Here is a 12,960-nt window from a genome sequence, read left to right on the forward strand (position 1 = left end):
TAACACATTTTTGCGGGTCACTGACTCATTGAGAGGCTAGACAGATAGACTGAAGGGTCAGTGACCTTGAAAGGCCAGACGGGCAAACAAACGACCTTGAACAGACAGACAACCTTGAGAGAACAGACAGACAATCACAGCTGTGATTTCACGACCAATTCTGTTCTAATTCTTCAAAAACATTCTACACTCGTAATTCAAAAACGAAACACAAAAACCTCGTAACTCGAAGCTTAAATATTTTATATTGTAACTTAACGATACAAAAAAAAAACACTATAACATTACGGTATCGTATATAATTTACTAATGCATATCACAACATGTACTAATTAAGTACGAATAACATTAAAATGCACTAGATACAACAACTTTGGGGAGCGGGAGAAGGAGGAGAAAATAATACAAAATAAAACATAGAAAAAAAATCAAAATAAGCGAAGCATAATAATAATATAATAAACATAAAACAAAAGGGTAAAATATTTTGTAAAATATTGTGCAATATTTTTTTTGGTACTCGTTTTTTTTTTTTTTTTTAAAGCAACGTATCAACTCCGTTTTTCAAGTACCATCCAACATATTAACATTAAGGAACTAAAAACTAATCACGTCGAATCGATAAAATATAAAATTTTTGAAAGTTTGTCTTACTACGAAACGAGAAAAGAGATTCTGTAATAAAACGTGTTTTTTTTTGTTGTTGCAACAAATTAAATATATATAAAAAAAAAAAAAAAAAATGCAATAATCGTAACACCAGAACTTTGATTTATGCAACCTAAAATTCGTCAGCACTTGGCGATTTTTTTAAATCGCTTTCATAATCTACAACCGATTACAACCGTTCGCTATAATTAAATACTATAAAGCGTTAAAACGTTATCCTTGTTTTAAAAAAATACAAACCATATAAAAATAAAAACAACGTTCAAATTTTTCATTTACCATTCACACAGTAAGCTAAGCTTGGTAAATTGGACGATCACTCGTAATTGATATGAATAAATTAACAAAAAATCATAGAGATAAGACAAATAGAGAGAGAGAGAGAAACCTACATAATTGAAAAAAATATCTATATATAAGAGAAATAATCATTGCGCAGTTCTTGAAACGTCGTAGTAGTCACGTTTAGAATCGTCAAAAAAGCCACATGGAATGATATCAATCACAGAGAAGCAACACGTTGTCTTCGAAATTACTCTTTTTTTAAATTTTACGCGTCAAATAAGTAAATAAAAAAAATTATTGCAAGCAAGCCTGTAATTTTTCTATCCATTCTTGCGCCGAAGCGGCATCGCTGGCGCAGAAATTATACGTTCTTCGATTAGTTCGCAACTAAAGAAAGTGAAAAAAAATTCTGAATTAATACCAGTTACCAGTAGACTTGAAATAGGAGAGTAAAAAAAATACTTACATCGAAGAAAGATTTATCGTCAGTTTTCTTAGGTGCACCTGCGGTAGGAACAGCCGGCGCGACAGACATTACTTCAGCCAAATCTGAGAAACAAAATTGCGTTCAATTTATGATGTTCAATGAGCTTGGTTTGCTCTCAAGCGGAGATTCTGATCACTTACCTATGTATCCTTTACAATGGGAATCTTCCATCGCGTCGTAGTATCTTAATTGATGTTTAATCGAGTCCAAAACGAACCATCGTTGTTTCCAGCCCTTCAATAAGGCTCCTCGTTTGTACAGATAACCTTCGTGAGTACGATTTTCGGCCACATTCGACGAAAACTGTTCGTAGTATTGTTGATTGGTCGTATTTATACCTGCGAAAAGAATAAAACATTCGATCAATTACGATATCATCATTTTAAGGATGCGAAGACACTAAAGAGTGCAATTTTTCGCTCTGTTCTTCACTTACTCGAATTAACCGATGAATTATCTCCGCTACGAGACAAAGTCTGCGTATTGTAATTGCCATCTGAGACAGCTTTATATTTAGGACAACTTTTCTGCACACGATCGACGCATTTGTCATGACAACAGTAACCGCAATCGCTGCAGCGCATACCGGTCTACAAAACAGACACCATAAATTAACCTGGGTTGATTTCATTCCCTTGTTTTAATATTAATATCAGTGATACGTACTTTGACCGGTCCCCATAAAACACTGGAGCATAAATCGCAATAAGTCAACGCTGTAAAATTATACTTCTCGAATCGATGCGGTTGGAAGAACAACTGAGCCGAAGTAGGTTCTGGAGCAGTTCCAGATCCGACTATTTTACCTCGCATAAGTATCTCCAAAGTGGACCGTTTATGCAGCAGACGTCCGTGCGATCTGACCATTTGTCTGCTGAATGATCCTTGTCTCTGCAACAGGTATAAACAAAACATTATACTACGCCCTGTACAAAGGAAGGGGGATTAAAAATGAAAAAATTAATTTACAGTCAGCGAATCAGTCGTAGGCAATTCCAACTGTTCCCAGAGCATTTTCCATTTCTGGGGAAGGTGTCCGAGCTCCAGCTCCAGTTTATGTATATCCTCCAATAAATAAGTGAACGCGTCCGGAACATAATTGTCGATCTTGTTGTATCCTAAAGTGACCACTTTGCGTTCAGAAGTGTGTAGACCATCAGCAGCCAACATTTCTTCTTCGTGTTGATTATCCATTTGGATAATTTCCGGATCGTACGGAGCACCGTGAGCTAATTCTTCGGATGTGTAATAATGCCACAATTCTAAATTCGGTAGCATCGATTGGGGTCTTAAAACCTGCGCAGAAAAATTCATTATTCGCGTCGAATACAAACCTAGGTACTGATTTTTCGAGCAATGAGGACGAATTACGAGTATTAGGTACTCACCGGATGTTCGAAATCTGGAGTGTACAAAAAATTGTAAAACACCGGCGAACGTGCGTGTAATTTTTCGATGTAGTCGAATACAGATACTCCTAAATTAGGTCCAACGTGAGATCCGGCTTTTCTACCACCTGTGTACAGATTCAAAGTTTATTATGATCTTGTACACAGAAATATTCTGAGTTCGAAAGGTATCTCGTTGAATTAAATTCCAACCTGGATAAATATTTTCATCGTCGGATCCGGTATCGACGCTTTTATGATACGAGGTCAACGATCCGCGTTTATCTTCCGCGTCCATAATGCCGCATTCGACTCGTTCTTGTTCGCAATCCAATAAAAACGTGCGGAATCGGCAGGATACCGAGTGGTAGGCTAAGAACCTCAGGTAATAGTCGTTGAACTCGAACGCCAACGGGAATTGACTACGTACCTGGAATTTCGAAACGAAAAATAGTCGTTAGTATTATTTATATCAGACATCCCAATATCTTTATCAATATTCAAGCACGAAAATTGAAAACAAAAAGTCAACTTGGGAGAAAGGGAGGGAGGGAGGTAAGGAGGTAGAAACTTTTATAACATGAAAAAAGTCAATAAAACGGTCAACAAATTAAATGTGAGGTTAGGTTAGGTTAGGTTTGGATATTTAAAAACACTCAAAACCACTGTTTCATTGACGAGTTATGTTTTATCAATTTTTTAAAATCTTTTTCTCTTGTTTTGCTAGGGCAGATTTGAATGTACAAGTTTTCCAGGGTATCCAACAGCCTAACAGGTAGTGAAAGTAGTGAATTTGGTCAAAAAGGTAGTGAAAAAACTCACTAATGCGTTCATTTGTATTGTTTTTTTTTTTTTTTAAATAATTTTGATCGAAATTAAAAAATATTTAACCCATAAATTTTCTTCAAATTTCAATTTTTTTGAAAATTTTCTTCTATAAAATTTGTTTTTGTTAATTTCTTTGTGTGTGTGGAGGGTGAGGCGAGGTCGAGTGGAAAGATTTTTGAAAATTTGGTAGAAAAAATGAAGTGAAAAAATGGTGATTTAAAAAAAATCTGCTATTTTACATCATGATCAACTTTGGGTAATTTTCAATTATTCGGGGGTGGGGGAGGCTCAATTTCACAAATTTTATGACACTTTCTGCAGCTTGGACAAATCATCACTCAATTTTTCGAGAATTTTCGATTAATTCCTGGTACATATTTTTCAATAATACAGACAGTCTGTGCAAAATTTTACCTAAATGAAAGATTTTTTCAAATTTTTGTCATTTTTTGATGGTTTATCAATTTTTTATATCTTTGAGCGATTTTCACAATCAATTTTACAATTTTGATGATACTTTATTCGTGAATATTAATTTTTGGCTCTTTAATAAACATAAAGATCGTCAGAATTTTTACTTTGGCCTACGACCATTATTATTTTATATCTGTTAATTGATCAATAATTTTATATTAACCAACACCTTAATTTTTCTCTGTTTCAGGTGAGTACAAATTTCCTTCCAAAAATGATCGAATATGAACCCGTGTATATGAGAATAAGTAAGTAATTTTATAATTCATGATCATGAGAGATAAAAAAAAAAAAATTCTAAAATCACAGAATTTGAAAATCAGCTGAAATAATCGTCCATCGGGTTTCGAATTAAGGTGATCTGATTTTCCGAATACGAATTTTGGAAACAGTAGATCATATTTTTGAGTTCACACACGATTTTGATTTTTAATGAATTTTTGAAAAATCAAACTTGGGTCTGAAATGAAAAAAAATCAAAATTTTACCAAATAGACCGAGAGAGCTGAAATTTGGTGTGTACCCTGTTTTCGATCCTCCAAATCGATAGGAAACGGTTTCGAATCATATTGAGTGGTAGTTCTGGAGCACCCTAGCAGATTCTTGAAAATTGAAATTTCCACATTTCACCCGAAATTGAGACGTTGAAATGAAATTTACTTAGTAACCACCCCATTTTTGATATGCTGAGTCGATTGTAGGTGGTTTCGGGGTGTTGTGAAGCCTTCGGGTATATTTTGTAAAGTTCAAATTTTCTAAAAAGTGGTCTTAAAACTGTTCAAATTAACTTTAGCGTAATTTTTTTTCCAAAAATACAAGATATCTAACAGATAGTAAAAGTACCTAGTGAAAAAGTAGTGAATTTAGTCAAAAAAGTACGTGAAAAAATGAAAAAATTGATTGAAATTTTCTTCCAATTTCAATTTTTTTTTGAACATTTTCCTGTGAAAAATTCGATTTTGTTCAAAAAAAAATTAAAAAACAGAAATTTAAGAAACTCGACCAAATCAATTTCATTCAAAAATCGAGCAAAATCAAAAAAATTTTTTTTTTGAATTTGATTTTCAAAACGTCAAAAACCTAAAAAAAACACGAAAAATTGGATTCCGAAAATATTTTATTCTCTTTTAGAATTTGATTTTCAAAGGCCAAAAGGCTGAAAAAAAAACACGAAAAATTGGATTTCATTTTATATCAAGTATATAAACGCATCGTTTTTGAACATTTAAAATTATTCAACATTTTTGTTTCCAACTCTCCCTTCCAAAAATTTGTTCGAACCACATCTGGCTAATCAGCATGAAAAAAGCGGGGGAGGGGAGGGGGTCTGAGAGACAATAATCAATTGTTGAAAATATTATGTGAAAAACGAATATTTTAATCGTCATAAAAATTGATGATGAAAATGAAAACGAATGTAAAATTATCGATGAAAAAAAAACATAACTTCAAAGAAGTGATTGTTTCAAATTTTTTGTGTTTTTTTTCCTTCTAATTTACAGTGAAAAATCGAAAAAAGTAACCCTTTGTTGAAAATAGTAACAAAAAGTCACCTAATTGGAAAGCCTGTATGCATGTTGAAAAAATAACGCGTGAAACCGGAAAAAAATGTACAGAATCATGAATTGGTACCTGATGAACAGTATCCAAAAACTGCAAAAACGTCGGCGCAAAACCTCCGGTCTGAGAGGAAGCGGCGAGATTGCTCCGGTGACTGAAACGATGACCGAAAGCCAACCATTCTTTTTCCACCAATACACGGAAACCTTCCAAAGTTCGGTAATACGGATCCAAGCATAACTGAGCCAGAGATGAAATCTAAAACGATACGTATATTTTTACACTAGCCAAACATCTATTGACTTGATTCAAGTTTCTCGTAAATTACATACTTGACAAGTAACATCCCATCCATCTTCCAAGCACAACATGACCGAAGATCCCTGAACGTCTAATAAATCGACAACGGCTCCGGATAGTTGCATGATGTTCTGGATTTGCTGCAACCATTCCGAATTCTCAACCAATCTGAAATTAAAACGAGTTAATCAGGGTTCTATTATCTCAAAAAAAGGAAACATGAACTCTGAACTCACTTATGGAACGAATACTCGGGATCAGAATTAGGAGTACTGGGTACACAGGCTCTCATTAGCTTTTTAAAGGCCGTTTTTGTATGCCTTATATCTGGATATTCCACCGGAATGAAATCAGTTTTTAGAGCCGGATCTACTTTCATACCCTACGAAAAAAACATACGAACAGAATCGAATTACTTTACTACCCGTAAAACCAACTCTGAATGTTTAAGCGTGGTTTACCTTCATCTGAGCTTTTTCTCCCAAAACGTACAACGCAGCTCTTTGGAAAGTTTGCACGTTTTCAGCCACCGAGTCCGAATCCGTGGATAATCTTTGATTATTTGATGCATTCTGTACCGGTAACTGAGGCCCATGGGTGCTCATGCGTTTATCTTTCAACGATCCCCATCGGCCGAAATTTTTACCACCTTTGCCACCGCTAGTTCGGGTAAACATTCTTAAAAAGAGAAAAAAACGTAGAAAATGAGTAAAAATACATCCAGGTTGACGTAGATTTTAATAAATTCTTGGCTTATTTATTTTACCCAGCGTAGCTAATGGTATTGGCCGCTTTTCCGTAAATATTCGCACGACGTATCGACTCCGGTGACAAGACGCTATCTTCGGCAGCTAACAACAACGAATTAATACTCAAACTGCTGTCTGATAATCCCCATACGGAGCTGTTACGTAGAGAACATAAAGGAGTAGCGGTAACGATGGCCGAAATATAACGTTCTTGTTCGGCTGACGAATGTGTATCCGAATTGGAAACGCCTGCAGGATGAAAAAACGTCTCAAAGTTGAATTTTTTTGGCAATTATTGATAAAGTTATTTCGGATCGAGATTGAAATACACACCTGATGTTGACGGATGTGATTTTAACATACCGATAACGCTTTTCGAATAATAACCGGCTCCTCGTAACAATAAAGCTTTGGTATGCGGATGACGCCAGGTGGTTACTGGAATACGCCCGTGACGGTAACATCGGTAAAACTTTTTAATACTTTCGTCAGGTACTGAATTAGGCATCACAAACAACGCCGGGTAACTAGAAACATCAACATTAATTAGTACTCATTTCCTGAGAAAATTTGAGACTGCGATTCAGTTACGAGAAGATGAGCTCACCTTCTACACATCATATAAACGCAGTTTAACTGCGTTAACCGGAATGTTTCTTTGCTTTTGTTGCAACTAGCTCCAGGTTCGGTGACCAACTTCAATCTAACCCAATCGCGAACGTAGCTACGTTCGTGTATTCGTTCCAGCGTTTTAGCATCAGTGGTCAACATAACAGGAGGAGTTTCAATATCGTACTCGTCCACTGTAAAATGAATTATTAAAATGAACCAGATGTTGTGAAAATTACTTCGATCGTTCAACTTTTCTTCGTCTAATTACCCGATAAATTATCTACGTCTGTGAACGGTACACTCATTCGGCCAGGAGACGTCATGTATTTGTATTCGGCGTTATTAACATTTGGTAAAACGTATTTTTGTCGTTTCGACGACGTTTTCTGTTTGAAACCAGCTTTTCGGGCGGTTTTCCATAGAGTTCTTTTAGCTATTCCCCTAAAAAAAAAATTATCAAAATATAAATTTATATGAACTAGTCTTCAAATAGGTAGAAATAGAATAGAGGACGTACTTCAACGTAGCATTTTTTTCTTTGCCTTTATGTATCGGTGTCTGCGTCACGATGACTTGTCCACAGAATGCGAAATGAAGTAAAATATGATTTGGATGCCGAGCTTTATGGATTAATTTTCTGAACATTTCTATATTATCTGGAAGAACTTCTTCGTCGAATGCGACTCGAATCAACTAAGAAAAGAAATAGAATCAATGCATACAGTCATCTCCGCTTCCTCGTATGAAAAATACAACTCGAGCACGTACTTGGAAAGTACACGATCGTAATTGATATCCTTCCTGAAGCCATTGATCTAAATGGGCCAAATACTGAACCGCGATTCGCTTTTCTTTCGTTAACGACATGATTGGAAATGATCGAACGACAACTTGCTCGCAAGCTGATGAAAAAAACGAGCGTTATTCGACGTAAGATTATTGAATCGATTTCAAAGACGAGTGAAATGATAAGTACCGAATGGATCTAGCGGTGTTCCTTTGAAAATAATACGATAATTGGTAACAAATATAGCTCCTTCGGCCGGTAACAACGGAGGTCCACCCATAGCTCCACCTAAGCCTTCTTCTCTTCCATCCGGTAACAAATACACACGCAGTCCTTCCGATAAAGGTTCTTCACCCGGAAGCATAGCCGGTGTCAAGATCTTTGGCTGTAAAATGAAAGCCACGGTTATTATTCTGATTTTAATCATTGACTCGGTACAACTCACTTTCTGAATTGGAGGAAGACGTTTGGATTCACGATGAACCGCTTCCAAGGTTTCAATGTGCATATGAACGACACCGGGTATCATTTGATGCAATAACCGGATATGCTCCGAACTGACGCTACCTTCGGTACAGACCTTGTCTACAAACCGAGACACTAATCTGATCACCGTTGCGCCAGTTTCGCAAGGATCTTGATCTTCGAAACCGGATTCTGCATCGATGCTGTCGCTTTCGGCCATACTTGAGCTGGAATTATAAAAATCGATCGATTTACATTTTCTTTCCCTTTTTTTTTCCAAGATCGAGTCTTTGCAAAAGCTGTAGTTACCGATTCGTGATGCTGACAGAAGCACCTTCGTCTTCGATAGCATTTCTATCCGTTCTATTTGATTTACTTCCCAAATCCAAGGGAACCAGCAAGTAAACCATACGATTAGCGTAATGGATTGCTTGACTGTACAGCGTTGATTCTTCATTGCAGACTAATTCTTTTTGTTTATCCGCGTCTAACGTAGGCCATAATCTCATCTGCTCAGCAGCGATCTCCAAAGCTGAAGGTTCTTGCCCTCGGACGTACCAGCTTTTATCTCTGAGAGAGAATTCGGTTCCCTGAACAGTAATCCATGAATTAATATTTCTATATCGGAACAGGAATCGACAAAGAATATCAAACATACGTCTCTAGATGTGGTTGACGAATTCATGAAGCATTTCGCAGCAGCACTCGATTCTAAATACAGCGATCTAATTTCCCTTTGAACATCTTGATAGAAAACAGCTTCCCAAAATTGCTGATTTTGCCAAACAGGATGTTCCTATGGACGAAAAAAATCCGCATGAGTTATTTTTCTCAAGTTCATCAACGTCAATTCGGATAAATAGAGAATCACGTCCTACCTGGATACAAGTGTAAGCGAACTGAATAACGCCTGTGCATAATTTACGACAGAAAGCTGTAGCCAAAGGTAATAAGGCAGCAGCTATTCCATATTCATCCATTGAAGATCCATCCTGAGAAATAATATATAATTAATATCTCTTCGCTGACGTCATAACGTAAAGTAGAACTTACTTGTAGGGCGCAATTCATTAATCGAACGACTAAATCGAACTGCTGATGTTCTAACATAGCTTTATTTCCGATAACGTGTTGAGCCAATTCGGTGCATAAAGCGAGCCGAGCAGCTCGTGATTTTAGTGCTCGAAGAACAGCTGGAAATGTTTTACGAGCGTCCGATATTTTATTTTCGAATATGCAATTTATGCAGTTTCTTAAAACCTGAAAAAATATTCAAAATTAAGTTCTCGGTTTTTTTTTCGTTTCGATTTCATTATCAATTTCTAACCTCCAATCTCCTCGCTGAATTGCTAACTAGACTGGAATCGCTCAAACTTGAAATTGGAGGTCCCATTGGAACAATTCTAGGTAATACTGGTTTTAATGAAGATAACCTGAAATACAGAATATAATTAATTTTCCGTTAGGACGGTTGACCTGATATGCATCACTAGCGCGTCCAAATAATTGAAAAAAATTATATCGTAATCGATTTCAGCGAATACTCACATGCTTTTCAGATTACTCTTGGCTAATCCATCGTTAATGACGTTTTGTACTTGTTGCTGATCAATTTTAGGAAACGGAGGTTGATGGATTCTCGTGTACGCTCCCTCCGGCGGTTTAAGGATTTTTTGTACGTACGCTTGAGGGTTTGGATTTTCATTTCCATACAAAATTTGCGCATTTTCCTTGAAAACGAAGTAAAAAATAATTTCTCACGTCGCAAATAAAAATCATCGACTAAAGTAGCTATTTACTTGAATGTGCTGAAATATCAAACGACTATCTTGCATTTCAGATTTAAGTAGTTCTTGCATATTACTGTAAAGTTCATCCCAATAATCGCACGGACGCCAAGGTGGTCCTCGCTCCGAAACAAACGATGTAAAGAACATACAGTCTAACACTCTAACCGTAAAATCGCAATCAGTCAACGCTCTTTCGCCCAAAAAAGCAGCCTATAAAATTATTTTGAAATTAATTCGAATGCACGAAAAAAAAACCACGAGTCGAATGTTGTCAAACCACTCAGATTGATACCTTGTGAAACGTGATAACAGGTTTAGGATGTATTCGAATGATAGTCAAGCAACTTCTGTAACCTTGCAAAAGTTGAGCGAAGGTACGCATGAAAATGGCTCGAATTTCTTTATCTAGCAACGCGGGCGGCGACGGACGATTGGTAACGGGAGGAGGAAACGCATGGTCGGCGCAACACAACAAAGGTTGTAAGACTAAACTCAACGATTCCTGAGTATTTGTGAGTAACGGCTCTGGTAATAAGGATAAAGAAAGACCATCAGGTACGACGATATTCCCACCATCTAAATCAGCTACTATCACATCCATCTGTAAACATAATAATTCACAATCTCGGTAAACAAAGCGTTAAATACGGCGCCTATAGTAGCCCACATGACTGAAATTAAAATTAACGAGCCGAGCCGCTCTGGATGCGTTACTATAATTAAAAAAATTACTACGTTTAATAAAGTAGTACGAGAGCCGAAAATCAATTACCAATTCCGAAACATCAGTCTTTAGTGAGGAATGTACGCCCATCACGAATGGCGTAGGTGTGGATAATATTTCTACCAAGGCGGCTGGCAGTAGAGGAATATACACATGGCTATATTTAAATGGATACATCAGGGCAGTGAGAGCACGACAAGCATCTGTTAATCGGCTATAACTGCGTGATTGGAATAGTATCTTCTGTTCTGTCATGACCGCGCAAAATAATACTAAAACATTTCTAATACCTGGAAAAATAAAGAGGGTAGATTCAGTTTTTGTTTTTTGACGAACGTTGATGTAAATGGTGGTAACACCGGATGGCTCATTTCTGTATCCGAATAAGGGTTCAATTCTATTTATTCGAAAAACGGAGCTACGCATTTGATTTTTTCAATTTTAACAAAATGTTTCAGAACATTTTTTTTTAAATCCAACGCAGTGTTACCAATCATATCGATTCGGTATAAAATTAAATTATTATCGATACAATATCGATAATACCGCACCTAATTCTTGGAATAATAAATGAACAGAGCTTTGAGACACCGGAAGCGTTTGAGACGAAGGTGGTTGTAAAGCTTGTCTATCTCCGGCTCCTATACTGAATCGAACTTGTGGTCCTCCAGGAGGCGGAACTTGAATACAACCTAATATGTTTCCAACCAGCGTTTCCAAAGGTATAGGGAAATTCTCGATGTACACGGTATAAATAACACCGAGGCAATTCTGCAATTGTTTACGAGATTATAAAGGTCAAATAGCTCGTTAAATTAGACGATTGTATACATAAATAATTTTGGTAAAATTCCAAACATGCCAACGTACTCGGAACGTTTCAATATAATCTAATCTGGATACTAAAACAAGACATTTCGGAGCATACATGATGCTATGGTGATGTGTGATATTACGGGATGGAAGACTAGGAGGAGAGCCATCACTTTCTACGGTATCTTCTTCCTGCAACGATAAGATAAACGATTACACAATTTTTATTAATTTATTTTATTTGTACTCTGTATCGAATACATACTTCGTCCACTGGTTTGCTCGGCGTAATAGAAACCGTCTCGTTGAAACATAAGCAAGCGCAGTAATGTCGATTTGCGTCGATATCTGTTAAAACAGATATGAAAAATCGCGGTTCTTGTCGTTCCGATGATAACATCCATCCTTGCGGTTGGCAAAACTACAGAGAGAATTACGCTTAGAAGGGGTTTAAACGTGGATAGGATTGAATTTTCAAACAATTACCCATTCAATTCCGTCGATAAACGGAGTGTCATCCCAATCGGTTTCCGGAAATCTTTGTATTATGATGCCCTGACTTTTGCCACTTCCTTCAACACAAACACACATCTCATTTAATCATATTGTAGCATTAAAATGTTAAAGAGAAGAGTATTACGACAAAAGTAAAGTACTATTGTTGCTAAGATCTAAATTAATCAAACATAATAGCTAAAAACAGAGCGTTATGTCGTATAAATTTCATCAAATATTTCGATAACGGAGATGGAAAAATAGTAATCATTACTTTCTTTCTCGTGGTCAAATCCGACTACGACGAAGTAATCAGCAAGACGAGACATTTCTCCGGTTTCTTCGCTACCTTACGTCCATTTTACACTGATTAAAATTAATAATTAACTACACTTTAACTTCCAAAAAATTATATTAGTAGACAAAAAGTAAATGCAAAAACTAAATACAAGAATCGACTTTCAGACTTTGTTGTACTATGATGTAATAGTAGGTATACTGGATAGTGGAATTTTACAATTTTAATAGTACGTC

At 36.3% G+C, this 12,960-nt stretch overlaps 1 protein-coding gene across 1 annotated transcript; it reads right to left on the reverse strand.

The window, feature by feature from the left end:
* Positions 1-226: 226 nt before the first annotated feature.
* Sbf (SET domain binding factor) lies at positions 227-12,896 on the reverse strand. Its single transcript, XM_065359025.1, has 34 exons — positions 12,701-12,896; positions 12,418-12,503; positions 12,197-12,352; positions 11,989-12,123; positions 11,670-11,889; positions 11,167-11,408; positions 10,687-10,995; positions 10,404-10,604; positions 10,153-10,334; positions 9,932-10,037; positions 9,658-9,864; positions 9,483-9,596; positions 9,263-9,400; positions 8,914-9,194; positions 8,585-8,831; positions 8,329-8,524; positions 8,121-8,254; positions 7,870-8,045; positions 7,621-7,793; positions 7,348-7,543; positions 7,074-7,267; positions 6,758-6,989; positions 6,453-6,669; positions 6,228-6,373; positions 6,024-6,159; positions 5,764-5,949; positions 3,043-3,259; positions 2,830-2,957; positions 2,411-2,737; positions 2,108-2,332; positions 1,878-2,031; positions 1,582-1,779; positions 1,421-1,503; positions 227-1,341 (listed from the first exon to the last, which is right to left on the reverse strand). The coding sequence occupies exons 1-34, from the start codon at positions 12,753-12,755 to the stop codon at positions 1,249-1,251; spliced, it is 6,090 nt and encodes a 2,029-aa protein (XP_065215097.1). The 5' UTR covers positions 12,756-12,896; the 3' UTR covers positions 227-1,248.
* Positions 12,897-12,960: the final 64 nt, after the last annotated feature.

Source organism: Planococcus citri, chromosome 3 (genome assembly GCF_950023065.1).
Source record: "Planococcus citri chromosome 3, ihPlaCitr1.1, whole genome shotgun sequence".
NCBI classification, from domain to species: domain Eukaryota; kingdom Metazoa; phylum Arthropoda; class Insecta; order Hemiptera; family Pseudococcidae; genus Planococcus; species Planococcus citri.

What these genes read in the sequence shown, in the direction of transcription:
- Sbf (XM_065359025.1), bottom strand. Translation starts at nt 12,755, where the DNA reads ATGTCTCGTCTTGCTGATTACTTCGTCGTAGTCGGATTTGACCACGAG. An exon ending in ATTCAGCGAGGAGATTGGAG is followed by an intron (nt 9,865 to 9,931) that starts GTTAGAAATTGA and finishes ATATTTTTTCAG; the next exon opens with GTTTTAAGAAACTGCATAAA. An exon ending in ATCACATCCGTCAACATCAG is followed by an intron (nt 6,990 to 7,073) that starts GTGTGTATTTCA and finishes TTCATCCTGCAG; the next exon opens with GCGTTTCCAATTCGGATACA.